General features: G+C 43.4%; 1 protein-coding gene across 1 annotated transcript in view; it reads left to right on the top strand.

Annotated features, from left to right (window-relative positions):
• The window catches only part of LOC308276590 (vomeronasal type-2 receptor 116-like), a gene marked incomplete at both ends in the record, with an annotated part of 31,903 nt that extends 17,998 nt beyond the window's left edge, over positions 1–13,905 (top strand). Inside the window, 5 exons of the mRNA XM_080715414.1 lie at positions 723–1,014; positions 3,315–3,736; positions 3,918–4,122; positions 9,802–9,925; positions 12,950–13,905. Coding sequence (XP_080571540.1) covers positions 723–1,014; positions 3,315–3,736; positions 3,918–4,122; positions 9,802–9,925; positions 12,950–13,905 — 1,999 coding nt within the window. The remainder of the gene's footprint in view (positions 1–722; positions 1,015–3,314; positions 3,737–3,917; positions 4,123–9,801; positions 9,926–12,949) is intronic.
• Between the last annotated feature and the right edge of the window lie 1,689 nt (positions 13,906–15,594).

The raw sequence follows: 15,594 nt of genomic DNA on the forward strand, positions 1-15,594 counted from the left end.
CATTGAGATGTATCTATAATGCACCAGAAAAAGGTGGAATGCGGAGGTAGAACACCACTGGGTTCAATCCTGAGTGTCATAAAACCAAACCAAACCAAACCAAAGGGTTTATGAAAATGAGTGTGAGCCACCTTTACTCATGTCCCTAGAGAACACGTTCCTTCATATGTACCCATGAACACACCTCGGATTTGTAGGAACTTAAGAAGCAATTTAAGAAAGCCGGGCCTGGTGGCGCACGCTGGTCATCCCAGCATCTGGGAGGCTGAGACCGGAGGATCTCAGTTCAGGAACAGCCTCAGCTACTTAGTGAGGCCCTTTGCAACTCAGTGAGACGCTATTTCAAAATAAAGAATAAAAGATAGGGCTGGGGATGTAGCTCAGAGGTAGAATGCTTCTGGGTCCCATTTCCAGTACCGCAGAAAAGAAAAAAAGGAAAAAGCAATTTGGTTCAATGGAAAACTATCATGCAACTCAACTCCACCTTGCCCAACTCACAGTGCCTCAATGTTTTGGACACGGTGTGCTTCACCGGAGCCCAAGAGTCATTCCAAGGTCTCCCAGAACCCTGGGAACCTTACTCACACAGGCTCTGCAGGCAGACCAGGGCCACCTCTGAGGAGCCTCCCCAGTCTTGCCTGTGCTGGTGCTGGCGCTGGCTCAGGACTTGCCCCTGAGCCACCTGATGTTTCCTTTCTCCCCGATACTGTTCCTCTTTCCAGGTGGTTTTGGAAGAACTACCAACATGTGCTGGCCTTTTACTTTGCCATTGAGAAGATCAACAGAGACCCTCACCTGCTCCCCAACCTGACTTTGGGGTACCAGCTCTACAATGCCTTTCCCAGCAACCGCAGGACCCTGGAGACCACTCTGATGTGGCTGTCCAGAGGCAATAAGGTTCTCCCTAATTATGAGTGCAAGACCCGGCACAGATCTGCTGCTGCCATCGCAGGGACTTCACCAGCACTTTCGGCTGAGATTGGAACACTGTTGGAGCTCTATAAAACCCCTCAGGTAAGTAGGCTGTGAATTCTGGAGAGGAGTGTGTAGATCTCACCTAGTGCCAGTCCATCACACTTGATTTCAGGCAATGTGGAAATTGAGTGCATATAAATCACAAGGATTTAGGTGATCAGGTAGTAGTAAATCCCCAAACTTGAAATAATCAACTGTATCAGGAGAAAGATGAAAGAGAAGGATCCGTGAATGCTAAGCATATAAATGAACTGGGTGTGGTGGTGCACACCAGTAATCACAATACTTGGGAGACTAAAGAAGGAGGATCACAGGTTTGGTATCAACCTCAGCAATATAGCAAAACCCTTAGAAACTTAATGAGACCCTGTTTCCAAATTAAAAATTAAATATTGCTGGAGGTGTCGTTCAGAGATAGACTGCCCCTGGTTTCAATAACCAAAGCCAACTAAAAGACTCTCAGCCAACATATTTACTCCCCAATCACTGGGAATATTGACTCCTGACAACTCACAGCTGTGATGAGCCTCCTAAGAAATGTCCACAGCATAGAAAACTGCCCACCCCAGGACATGACCACCTCAGTGGCCTCAAGAGACCAGTGACCGTCAGGTGTTGGGAGAGTAGCACCTGGGAATGTGGGTTGCATTTGGAGTAACAGTGAGATCCATTGTGTCTCCGGGGATCCCAAGGAGGTACCGAGGCTCCGAGACAGCTCTACTGTGCTTTGTCTCTGCCCTAATCTGCCTTGCTCATATCCATCCAAGCGGGACTCTTGAGAGCTCTCCCAGTGACATTTTCCCTTGAAACCTCTGGTTCAGAAGTTCATTGCTAGATCACCCACCCGCTGGAGAAGAGGGATAAGGCTGAATGAGGTGGATTCCTGGGGGTGTGGCATAGGAACTTTATCTGTTCCTGGTTCTCCTCTGTCTCACTTGCTTTCTCTGTCATGAGCTGTGACCAGTCTCCCTTGGCCGTGCCTTGAATCCAAAGTTTCTGCCTTGGAGACAGCTGACTACAGAGAGAACCTCTGAAACCTCTAGAACTTCTAAACCTGTGAGCCCTCTAAGTTGTGCTTCTCAGGTATTTTGGTCACACTGATGAAAAGGCTGACTAAAACAGACACCGTTTCCTTGCAGGGAGCCCCACTAACACAAGCAGCACTCAGGACTTCCAAACACATGCGGCAGCTTAGGAGCGCCATGTTCAGGAAGAATTAAGATTTAGAAAATCAGAGAGGGTTAGTAAATGCATTTATCAAGACAACTTGCTTTGTTAGTAAATTGAGCCCAGAGTACCAGGAGGACAATGTAACAAGGGATTAGTTCATCATCAGTGTGGATGGGCACCGCTGATTACTGGGGCTGCCTCTGCTCCACAAGACACTGGAGTAAGAGGAAATGAATGCTGCCATCTCCATGATGTCGAACCCAAAGGTTACGCCTCTTTCCACTGCAAGTGTCAGAAGCACTTGGGGGCCTCATGTCCCAACTTTCCTTTTATTTTTTCTTACTTTAATTAATTAATTAATTCTTTCTTTCTTCCCTTCTTTCTTTCTCTCTTTCATATTGGGTATTGAACACAGGGCATTCTACCTCTGAACCACTTATTTATTTATTTATCCATTCATTCGGTGCTAGGGATTTATATACCTATTTTAATTTTAAATAAGTTCCCACTGAGTTGCTGAGGGCCTTGCTACATTGCTAGGACTGGTCTTCAATTTTGCTATCCTCCTGTCTCAGCCTCCCAAGTACTATGGTTACAGATGTGAACCCCCACACCTGGATTTTTAAAATCGGGGTGCTAAGTTTTTTGCTAAGTTTCTGAGAGCCTTTCTAAGTTGTTCGGGCCAGCCTGGAACCTGGAATCTCCTGCCTCAGCCTACTAAGTAGTGGGATACATGCATGTTCCGTGCCTGGCTCACATTTTCATTCACTTTTAGTGACACTCAAACACAGAGTTCTTTGTGTCCTGACATCTTTCCTTCTACTGAAAAGTATTTGATTCAAAAATCTTTGTCCCTCTCCCTTCTTACCCATCCCTCCCTCCCTTCCTCCCTCTCTCCCTTATCGGGAATTGTACCCAGAAGCATTCTATTATAAGCCATAGAGGCAGTCCTTTTTTACTTTTTGATTTTTGAAACAGGGTCTTGTTTGGTGAAACTTGACTTGAACCTGCGACCCTCCATTTCCAGCCTTCTGTGTGCTGGGATTACAGGCATGCTCCACTGCATCTGATTCAAGTGCCCTCTCTTGTATAGAATATTAATATTTCTTTCAGAAAGAATAACCTCAAGTCCCTCTAAACTGAGAATCATATTTTTATTTGATATTCAGGTCACATATGGACCTTTTGATTCCTCACTAAGTGACAAAGCCCAGTTTCCATCCCTCTATCAGATGGCGCCCGAGGACAGCTCTCTGGCCTGTGCAGTGGTCTCATTACTGCCGCATTTTGACTGGACTTGGGTGGCCATCTTCATATCTGATGATTTGAAAGGAGAACAGCTCCTTCAGGGTCTGAAAGCAGAGATGGTGAAGAAAGATATCTGTGTAGCCTTAACACAAAGGCTCCCTTCCAAGAAGACAATGTATGAAGCGAGTGATATTACTTTCATGACCAGGATCAGAGCTTCATCCGCAAACGCGCACATACTCTTTGGCGAAGTGGGGAGCCTCATCACCGTGGACCTTGCGGCAGAATTCTTTCTGAGCACGGGCAAGGTGTGGATGATGGCATCCAAGTGGGATATCGTTGTGTACGAGACAAAGCACATGTTGCATTCTTTCCATGGAAGCTTTTTGTTTTCACACCATAAGGGGGGAAATCCCTGGTTTCAAACACTATCTCAAGACAGCCAACCCTTCCCAGTACCCAGAAGATGTTTACTTCGGTCTACTGTGGCTTGACCATTTTTACTGCTCACCTGCTGGTTCAAGATGTGGGAAATTTAGAGTCTGTCCACCAAATACCTCCCTGGAGTTTATGCCAGGAGATATCGACATCATGACCTTGTCTGACTCCAGCTATTTCATCTACAACGCTGTGTACATCATGGCCCATGTCCTCCACAAAATGCTTTTGGAGAAACTAGCAGGGGAATCTCCAAAAGACGCAGAGATGCTCAGGCCTCCTCCATGGCAGGTAAGCCTTCTCCAGGAGCAGGCCAGGGTTGAGCACCTGCTGGCTCCCGAGGGTATCCTAGTGAGGTGCAGCATTACTGTGTTTTCATCTCTAGATCAGCAGGATCGGGCAAGACAGAATATGGGCACTTCCGCACTGACTGTGGGTACATCTGGAACTGTTATCCACGTGGGGAGAATTCTGCTACTTGGAGCTTCCATTTCAAACCATTTCTCAAAATTTTTTATTTTACTTTTTTCAGTGCATTGTAGTAACACATTTTAATGGGGTGCAAGATAGCAGAGGCATACGTGCACACATCATTCACTTAGCCCTTCCTCAGTTCCCACCCCATTCCCTCCTCCCTCCCTCCTTGTCATGTTCGGCTTAGACATTGACTAATGTACATGAGGTACACTCACAAACAGCAAAGTCGATCAAATCATTTAATCAGAAAATTGAACCAGATAGCATTTTGTATTGCAGGATGAAGTACTGTCATATATCTGAACACAACTTGTGAATGACATAGATTAAAAATTTCTCTGATCCAGGCTTTTCCTTGGAATGTGTCCAGTTCCAGGAGACAGGGACCAAGTGCCCATGTCTGTGTATCTGGAGAGGCCCAACCCCTCTGTGAGAGACATTTGGTGAAGAGAAAATAGACACCACCAATTTTGAATTAATACTTTGATATTACTCTAGGAAATGAATTATTCTAAAACATTCTTCTTCCTTGATGTTTTTTGGAAGTGGGAACACCCCCAGCCCTTGGAAATTTTTTAAAATAGGATTTCAAAGGTTTTTTTTATTTATTTATTTATTTATTTATTTATTTATTTAATTTTTTTTTTTTTGTGGGTCTGGGGATGGAACCCAGGGACATTCGACCTCCGAGCTACAGCCCCTGCACTATTTTTATTTTTTCTTTTTTTTTTAATTTTATTTTATTGGTGCACTGTATTCATACATCATAGTGGGATACAAACTTTTGTAGACATACATGCACACATCGCCCAGTCAGCCCCCACCCGATCCCCACCCCATTCTCTCCCATCCCTCCCTCCCATGCTTGGCTTAGTGGTTGACATCTAGTATTATAGCAATTTATCCAAAATTAAAAATGATAATCTCACATAACAGTTTCATTTGTCTGATACCAAGCTTTTGATGACTTAAAGATAACATTTCAATATTTCTTTTTGCTTTCTTTCTTACCAGATAATTTTTTTTTAGGTGAAACTATCATATATTTATTTTTCAGAAAAAAATCTATCCTGATATGGAATATGGACTCTAGGTACCCAAAACAATCTCGAAGCAAAAACAAAGCTAGAAGATGTATATTTTCTGATTTCAAGCCATATAAAGCTACAATAATTGAAACAGTGTAGTACTGTTCTAAAGGCAGATATATAGACCATTGGAGTTAAATACAAGCCTAGAGCTAACTTCTTCCCTATATTGTCAAGTTATTTTTGACAAGGTTTCCACGAAGATTTGGTGGTGGAAATAATAATCTTTTAACTAAATATTGTTGAAAAATAATAATTACATGGAAAAGAATAAAATTGGACCCTTACCTAATCCCACATACAAGTATTAACTCAAACTAGATAGAAGACCTAAATATAAATCTTAAGACTATAAACTTTTAGGAGAAAATCTGGGTCATAAAACCTCACAACATTGAAATTGGCAGTGATTTCTTGGATATGATTACAATGGCACAGGCAACAGAAGAATATACAAACTCCCTAAAAAATAAAAGAAAATATTGTATATCCAAAGACAATGTAAACAGAGTTAAAAGTTGCTAATAGAATTGGATAGAATATTTCCAAATGCTATATCTGAAGGTATATTAATATTTCAACTAGAAATCCTAAAAATTAACAACAATAAAGGCAAACAATACAATTTAGAGATAGGTAAAAGACTAACATAAATAATGAATCTCCACAGATAACCAATCTTAGTTGTCTGTTGGATGGAAGCTCTTGTTTCTCTGGTTCTGGTGAGTGTTACCTATTTCTTCTTTGTAGTTAATCTCTTTGAGTATTTTCTCTAGCGCTGGTTTTGAAGACATAAATTCCTTCAGTTTCTGTTTGTCATGGAAGCTTCTTATTTCTCCATCTAATTTGATAGAAAGTTTTGCTGGATAGGAAATTTTTGGCTGGAAGTTGTTTTCTTTCAGAGTTTGGAATATGTTACTCCAAGCCCTTCTGGCTCTCATGACTTGGTTTGGGAAGTCTGGAGTGATTCTAATTGGTTTGCCTCTGAATGTCAGTTGGCCCTTTGTTTTTGTTGCCTTTAAGATTCTCTGCTTGGCTTCCACATTGGTCATTTTGACAATTATATGGCGTGGGGATCCTCTTCTCGGATCCTGTCTAAAGGGAGTTCTATAAGTTTCCTGGATCTGTGTATCAACCTCTTGCTCTATATTTGGAAAATTTTCTGCTATTACTTCCTTGAAGAGATTGTTGATCCCTTTGGTATCACTTTCTTTTCCCTCCTCTATTCCAATTATTCTTAGGTTAGCTCTCTTAAGATGGGCCCATATTTCTTCAATGTCAGATTCCTGCTGTTGGATATCTTTTTCTAGATTAGAAACTATGCATTCATTTTTGGATTGCTCATCTTCTAAGAGCGAGATTCTGTTCTCCATGTGGTCTAATCGGTTGTTTGTGCTTTGAATTGAGGCCTTTACTTCATTAATTGCATCCTTTATCTCTTTTTGGCTCTCTCTGAGTTCTTTTCGAAGCACCTCTATTATTTCTACAGTTATTTTCCTGATTTGATCTTCTAGAAATCTCTGATTTTCTGTTTTATCAGGTTCTGATGTTGTGGGGTTGTGCACATTCATTACTTCAGTGTTATTCCTCTTTCCCATGATTTCGGAGGTTTGTGCCTTCTCTGGGTTCTTCCCTTGGGTCACTATGGCTTCACTTAAGGTGCTCTGGATCTCGAGTCTGTATTATCTCAGACCCTACTACTCCTTTACTGGGTTGTATCACAGAGTCTCCGACCCAGGGAGTCGATAGAGGCTGCTTTAAACTATGGGGGGTGCCAGGTTGCACGCTCTCCTATGGTGTGATATCTCTGCCACCACCACTCCCTCACTGGGTCAAGTCCCAGGAGGCACAATACTGGGATTTCTCCTCTGTGGCCCGCAATTTGACTCACTGTTCTTGAGTACGTAGATGTAGCTGTACTGGACTCGGTGAATTCACTGCTGCTGCTGCTGCCGCCGGTGGCAATATGGCGCCTCTGCCACGCCCTCGGCCATGAGGCTGGCGTATTTTTTCTTCTCTGGTTTTGATTTCCACTCTCAATCCCTGCAGCGTGTGCTGAGCTCAGCCACTGGGAGCTTTAAATGCTGTCTGCGCCGAAAGATCCCGCCTGGCTGTTCCACATCGGCTCACCTCGGCTTGCTGTAGCCGTCCGCTGAGTTCACCGCTGCCGCCGGCAGTATGGCGCTGCTGCCGCGTCCTCGGGCGCGTGTGTCTCCTCTGTGGCCCTGAGCTCTGTTCTCAGTCCGCTTTCTCTCTGGAGCCTGGTGGTTTTTTTGTTTTTCTGGTGATGGTGTTTTCTGGCTATGAAAGGCGCTCTTTTTGTGGTAATGGAGATTGGTTGTTAGCGGGACTCTTAAGCCCCGCTTTTCTCGGTCGCCATCTTCCCGGAAGTCCGATTTCAAAGGTTTTTGAGGGCACGTCTAAGTTGTTACGGTGGGCCTTGATCTACCTGTCTCAGTCTCTCAAGTACTTAGATGACAGATGTGTGCCACTGCACCCAGCTTAGACATCATTATTCTTGGAAAGTCTACAAAAAACATGGAAACATGCCTGTGCTCCACTCATGGTGCATGTCATCTCAGGATGTTTTTCCAGGGTTTGAGATGGATTTTTGTGGATATTAATCCTGGCTTCTCTGAATCCGTAGTCTATGTACAGAATACCCTTATAATGCACAATAGTCGAACTCATTAACCAGATTTCTTGACTATGTAAAATAAGTTTAATGTGTAGATGAAGGTAAATATGCAAAAAGCAATGCCAGAATGTTTCACTCGCCACTGAATTTCTATTTTTCCTAATAATAATATTTGATGTAGCCGGGAGTGGTGGCGCACGCTTGTAATCCCCGCGCTTGGGAGGCGGAGACAGGAGGATCGCGCAGGTTCGAAGCCAGCCGCGCTGGCTTAAGAGACCCTGTTTCCAAATTTAAAAAAGTCTGAAAATAGGTCTGGGAGCATAGCCCGGAGGTAGAAGGGCTTCTAGGAACCCCAGTACCACCAAAAATAAAAATAATAATATTTGATGTCGCATTTTGTTCTCATTGGAAGTTGCCACTTAGAAAAGTAGGTCACTTTTTTCAAGACGATTCCAAAGTTGTAACTGCAAATTATTTAGAAAGAAACAAGGTTTTTAAACAATCAAAGATTAATGATTTCTTACAATAGAGTGCCCTGGGCCCCAGAGATTCAAAGATGAACACAGTTCATTTAAAACCTCACTAGAATTGGGTTTTTTTTGTTTGTGTGTGTGATATGTACAAACATGTACACATCGCTGATTTAACCCCTACCCAATTCCCACCCCATTCCCTCCCCGTCCCTCCCTCCCTTGCTTGGCTTAGTAATTGACTTCGATATGTTTAAGTACATTGTGTGTTTTAGAGATTTTCCTCTTCCCTCCTCCTTTCTCCTCCTTTAGGTTGTCTTGTTTGCTCCTCTATAGGATTTCCTTTTTCAAGAGTTCCTCCTATGACCCATTTCTGAATTGGGAGGTTTTTATTTTGGGGGACATTCATAGCTCCCTTCAATGTCACAAGACCTGGCAGCCTGGTCAGTAAGAAGTTTCCAAAATCATAGACAGAAAAGAATCCACATTATGCCCTCTTTAAACTTTATCGAGATGTAACTGATATACACCATTGTACATACTTAATCATTATGTTTTGATTAGTCATGACAAGCATGCACCAGGCTGCTCTCTTAAAGACCTAAACAATTCCATCCCAAGAACTGTGGCAGTGCCCCTGCTAATATCACCCTCTGGGTAAATCCTCAAATCCTTGAATGCCTGGACTCCATCGCTCCCATGTGAGAACTCTGTGAGAACCATTGTGCCCATGGGAGAACTTGTTTCCTCCCTTGGGGCCATGAGAAGGTGCCCACCCAAACATACAGACCTGAGCCTCTACCAACCAGGAAAGCAAATTGTAAGGATGTGTTGAAGAAGGACTGCTTAGGACTTATGAACTTAAAACCTTTAATTTGTACACATGCCTCACTTCCAAATCATTGTCTCTCCTCTAGCTCCACCCATTCCTGAAGAAAATCCAGTTTATCAACAGTGTTGGGCAACACATATCCTAGACAAGAAAGGAAACCACTTGGCCAAGTATGATATTAAGAATGCTGTGAATTTCCCTTCTGGCCTTGGGTTGCTGGTTAAAGTAGGGGAGTTTGTCTCTGGGAGTCTACTCCATCAAGGCTTGGTCATCAACGAAGAGATCTTAGAGTGGCCCATAGGCTTCACATAGGTATGATTTCGTTTCCATATTGGATACAGTTATGGGTGGCAGAGAGATGACCTTCTCTTCAAGGTCAAAGTTTTTTCTTGTCAGGAGAGATGCTGATATTCTGTTAAAGTGGACAACAATGTACAACACTGACTGCTGCTTCTTTTCCCTCAGACCCCTCAGTCTGTGTGCAGCCAGAGCTGTGGCCCAGGATTTAGGAGAATTTCCCAGGAAGGAAGACCAGTCTGCTGCTTTACTTGTGTTTTATGCCCAGAGAGACATGTTTCCAATGATACAGGTAAAAAATCTAGAGCAGCCCTATGATAACCCTCCTGCTATTTCTCAGTAGAAAGAAGCCAAAGACGTTGGCAGTGGGTCACAGTGGCCACTGTCTGCCATCTACTCATCCTCAATAGATCTATGCTGTAGCCTCTGCCCTGCCCCATAGGTGTCAGCTGTGGCCTGGCTAAGCTCAGCCTATGAGGTCAACTGTGGTACCAATTCCTTTGTTAACTTCCAGCCCTGCCCAAGACGATCTCCTGAGACCTCAAGGTGGGCCTGGATAAAGTCTACACAGGAAATGCAATATGTGTAAATCTCAAGAGTATATCATACCCAGCTGATATACCAGCAAGTGTGCATGTACAAATTGTCATTGGAGGATATTAGTATATTTGGGCCATGTCCAAACACCATACAAGGCCAGAGTACACATTTATACAGTACCTGACCTTTGCAATATTAAAAAATGAGAAGGAAAAGGAGCACGTTAATATGTAAAGACATTAGCGGAGCATGCTGATGCATGCCTGTATTTCCAGTACTTGGGAGACTGAGATAGGAGGGTTGCAGGTTTAAGGCTAGCCTTGGCAACTTAGAAAGTCCCTCAGCAACCTAGGCAGACCTTGTTTCAAAATAACTAATAAACAGGCTGAGGGTTTGCTCAGAGGTAGAATGTTCTTGGGTTCAGTCCCCTGAAGCAATATATAAATAAGTATATAAATAAACAATGACATGATACTTTATGAAAAGGCACAATGGTGTATCTATATATGTAGTTTTCATCCAACATGTAAAGAAATTATGCATATGAAAACAAAATGTATTATTATTATGAAACAGATTCTTGAAAGACTTAAAACTGATCTCATTGTCTCTAATTATAAAGTATAATATATATATAATTTGAATGCCTGCATGAATACTATAGAATTCTCTCTCTCTCTCTCCCTCTCTCTCTCTCTCTCTCTCTCTCTCTCTCTCTCTCTCTCTCTGTGTGTGTGTGTGTGTGTGTGTGTGTGTGTGTGTGTGTGTGTGTTTACTGGGGATTTAACCCAGAAAACATTTTTTTTTTTTTTTTTTTTGGTGGTGGTACTGGAGTTCCTGGAAGCCCTTCTACCTCCGGGCTATACTCTGATACCTATTTTATAATTTTTATTTGAAAACAGGGTTTCTTAAGCCAGCCTGGCTGGCATCGAACCTGTGCGATCCTCCTGTCTCCGCCTCCCAAGCGCGGGGATTACAAGCGTGCGCCGCCACGCCCAGCTAACACAGGGACATTCTAACTGAGCTATGTCTCCAACCCTATTTTATGTTTTATTTTGAAACAGGTTCTCACTAAATTTCTGAGAGTCTCCCTGTGCTGCTGAGGTAGATCTAGAACCTTCTGTCTTTCTGTCTCAGCTTCACAAGTACTGGGATTACAGGTGAGCGCCACTGCACCTGGCTCCCATGGTCTAAACAGTAGTAATTATTTTATTTCAATCACTTGCAGAAGAGTTAACTTAAGGAATGTATATGCTAACAAAAAGATAACTTCCCCATTTGTGCAAATTTGTAAAAATCCACCGAGTAGATTAGAGATGAAAGGGAAATAAAAAGATACAGGGTCAAGAGCATATAATACAACACACCCACACTGTATTTGCCAAGCATGTCTACAAGCCAGAAGCCAGAAGCGCCTTTTCACTCTCTGAAGAGTAGTGAATATTTCATGAAAGAACTGTGAGCGAATCTCTGAGCTATTTCACAATCCTGTCCCATTACCCAAGTCTTCCAAACAAAATGAAATAAACGCCCTGAGGCGGCAGCAGGAAAACTGTTACCTACTCTGACAAAACTACTGGGTGTTGAACCCAAGGGAATTCTACCTCCAATCTACCCCCAGCCCTTTCTATTTGGAAACAGGGTCTAGCTAGAATGTTGAGGGTGTCACTAAGTTGCTGGGGTTGTCCTTGAACCTGTGATCCTCCCCTAAGGCAGTGGAATTACATATGCATGTGCCACCATACAATGGGTGAAAACCAAAAATTGACTGAAACACAGAAATGCCCTCTAATAAGCCTATGATACTTGGCTGTTTTCACAAGAAAAAAACAGATATTAGCTGTTGCAGAAGGAATTTTAAGCCAAACTCAAGAGCCTATGACCTGCCACTTTACAGAAAAAAAGGTTAACAAACCATGCCTTCAGTTGTACATGAATATACAATTATAATATACAATCTATTTTTAAAAAAATTTTATTAAAACGTTCATTACTCAAAAACTCAATTATAGTTGTGCACTGCGGCACATGCTTAAAATCCCAGCCACCCAGGAGTCTGAGACAGGAGGATCACAAGATTGAGGGCAGCCTGTGCAATTTAGACCTTGACTCAAAATGAAAAAGAAAAGAGTCTGGGTGTGTAGCTCAGGGGTAGAGTACCTCTGAAGCTCAGACTTCAGTATCAAAATAAAATAATTGTATAATGGCATCATATTTTATTTGAAGTTCAAATCGTCTCAATTCAAGCTGTTTCCATGATTTATACAAAACATCAATAAGAATCATCACAGGAAAATGAAAATGTAAAATGAGAAAATACTTCTTTGGGCAGATGTCAAGTTACATACTAAATCCAGTAAAAATTAGGGTACATTAAAACACAGGAGTTTCTATAAGGCATAGGTAGTTTGTTTCTGGGTTTGAGCATGCAGAAGGAAAGCTTCTACCTGATCACTTTAGGTCAGCGTTATTAGCATGGCAGTACAGGACTTATCATGAGGAAGGGCCAGGGGGCAGGAGGGGACTTGGTGACATCACTGAGACAGGAGAGGAGCCATCAAGACCCACCCTGTACTATTGGTCCTACAGGAGGGGAGGGTCTTCTCTGCCACTGGAAGCATTCTCCAGCTCAGGAAAGTCACAGCCTGCTCGGGTGCTTCCCACTTTGACATCACAGGCAGTCGTCCTCACAGTGTCATTGTAGAAGTGACCACGGACTTTGACGTGGCAAAAAGGACCAATCAATAAAAATGAAATGCCTATCTTTCCCTTCCAGATGCAGAGCGGTGTACTCAGTGCCCCCCATATGAGTACCCAAACACTGAGAGGAGCCGCTGCCTCCCCAAGGTGGTGGCCTTCCTGGCTTATGAGGATCCCCTGGGGACGGCTCTGGCCTGTGCTGCTCTGGGCTTCTCTGCGCTCACAGCTGGGGTTCTTGGGGTCTTTGTGAAGCACCGAGACTCTGCCATCGTCAAGGCCAACAACCGCGCTCTCAGCTACATCCTGCTGGTCTCCCTCATCTTCTGCTTCCTCTGCTCCTTGCTCTTCATTGGCCGTCCCGACATGGCCACCTGCATCCTCCAGCAGATTACCTTTGGAGTCGGGTTCACTGTGGCTGTGTCCACTGTCTTGGTCAAAACTGTCACGGTGATTCTGGCCTTCAAGGCCACTGGTCCTGGGAGAAGGATGAGGCAGCTCCTGGTGTCAGGGGCACCTAATTTCATCATCCCCATCTGCTCCCTGGTCCAAGTGATGCTCTGTGCAACCTGGCTGGGAACCTCTCCTCCCTTTATTGACACCGATGCACACTCTGAACACGGCCACATCATCATTGTGTGCAACAAGGGCTCGGTCACCGCCTTCTACTGTGTCCTGGGATACCTGGGCTCCCTGGCCCTAGGGAGCTTCACTTTGGCTTTCCTGGCCAGGAACCTGCCCGACACCTTCAACGAAGCCAAGTTCCTGACCTTCAGCACACTGCTGTTCTGCAGTGTCTGGGTCACCTTCCTCCCTGTCTACCACAGCAGCAAGGGGAAGGCCATGGTGGCCGTGGAGGTCTTCTCCATCTTGGCCTCTAGTGCAAGGCTCCTGGGCTGCATCTTTGCCCCCAAGTGCTACATCATACTCATAGAACCTGATAAGAACTCTTTTAAAAGTTTGAAGAACAGAAGTAGTTCTAGGAAAAATGGGCATGCTGAGGGTTTATCTCATAAATCTCCCTCCCAGTTTTAATGTCTGGAATAATAAAATATTCTAAGTTTAAATTATTTGGATATTTTATAAGGACAATAACTGTCGTACTTATCAGCAAGATCCATTCCCTATTTATTACGATCATTCTATCAGTGCATTGCATTACCCATCGTAGTGAGTTTCGTACAAACATACGTGCACACAGTGCTTGGTTTCTGTCCCTCCACATCTGCAATGTCCCCCCTCCTCTCTCCCTAGGCAAGTTGGTAGTGATATCTTCAACTATGACCAGAGTATCATTAGAACTCTCTTCACTCTTCTTCTATCCCTCAGTCCCTTCTCTAGGTCCCTCCAGCCACCCTACAGGTCTCTCTCTGCCTTGTGCTTGTGTGTGCACACTACATTTTCCATATCCAATTCTATGCTAGATATGAAGGCACTGGTACCATTTTTTTTCATCTTCTTTTTACCGTGGTGGTTTGACACACCAAGAGTTGTGCCCATGTATGTTTGTATCACATTGAACCTCACTATGATGTATGAATTCAATGCAATTTTAAAACAACCATAAAACAATATTGTGTACGCAAAAGAGTTTTCTTCCACCCTAAAGAAGAATGAAGCTATGTTATTTGCAGATAAATGGAATAGGAACCATCATTTCAAGCAAAATAAGTCAAACTCGGAGTGAAAATTATCATGTTTTTCCTCCTGTGTGCAAACTATTGGTAAAATTATAGGTATAAAGGAATTGGTTATTTGTCATGAAATAGATGAATGACCATCCTGATTAAAGAGAGAAGAGGGTAAAGGTTATTGGGGAGTGAAACTTCACTCACTGTAATAGATAGATAGATAGATAGATAGATAGATAGATAGATAGATACAGATATATAGATATATAGATATATAGATATATAGATATATAGATATATAGATATAGATATGGTACAATGTAACCCTATAGATTGTATAATTCAGATGTACCAAGAAATAAATGAAGGTTGGCCGGGCATGGTGATGTGTGCCTAGAATCACAGCACTTGGGAGTCTAAGACAGTAGGATTTCAGATTGGAGGCTAGCCTTGGAAACACAGAGGGACCCTCAGAAACATAGCTCATCCCCGTTTCAAGACAAAACAGAAAAGGCTATGGGTGTAGCCTAGAGGTGGAATTCCCCTAAATTCTATCTCCTGCACACAAAATAAATAAATAAAGGTCAAATGCTTTAAAACAAAGAGTGTTCATAATTACAATGGGGGAGGGGTTAAATGGCCCTATTAAACAGTAGGCAAAAGACTCAAGCAAACTATTCTCCCAGAGACACCTAAGAGAACACTGGACATGTGTCCAACACTACTATGGAGGGAACACAGAATTTCACTTGTGCTGAGTTGACAGAAATCACTAATTCTGGGGACTTCCGGGAAGATGGCGACCGAGAAAAGCGGGGCTTAAGAGCCCCGCTAACAACCAATCTCCATTACCACAAAATCAGCGCCTTTCATAGCCAGAAAACAACATCACCAGAGAAACAAAAAAATCACCAGGCTCCAGAGAGAAAGCGGACTGAGAACAGAGCTCAGAGCCATAGACGAGATACACCGGCCTCACTCCCGAGGACGCGGCAGCAGCGCCATATTGCCGGCGGCAGCGGCGAATTCACCGGACGGCCACAGCAAGCCAAGGTGAGCCACTGCAGAACAGCCAGGCAGGATTTTTCAGCGC

This window comes from Muscardinus avellanarius (genome assembly GCF_963383645.1).
Source record: "Muscardinus avellanarius genome assembly, chromosome: 18".
Taxonomy (NCBI): domain Eukaryota; kingdom Metazoa; phylum Chordata; class Mammalia; order Rodentia; family Gliridae; genus Muscardinus; species Muscardinus avellanarius.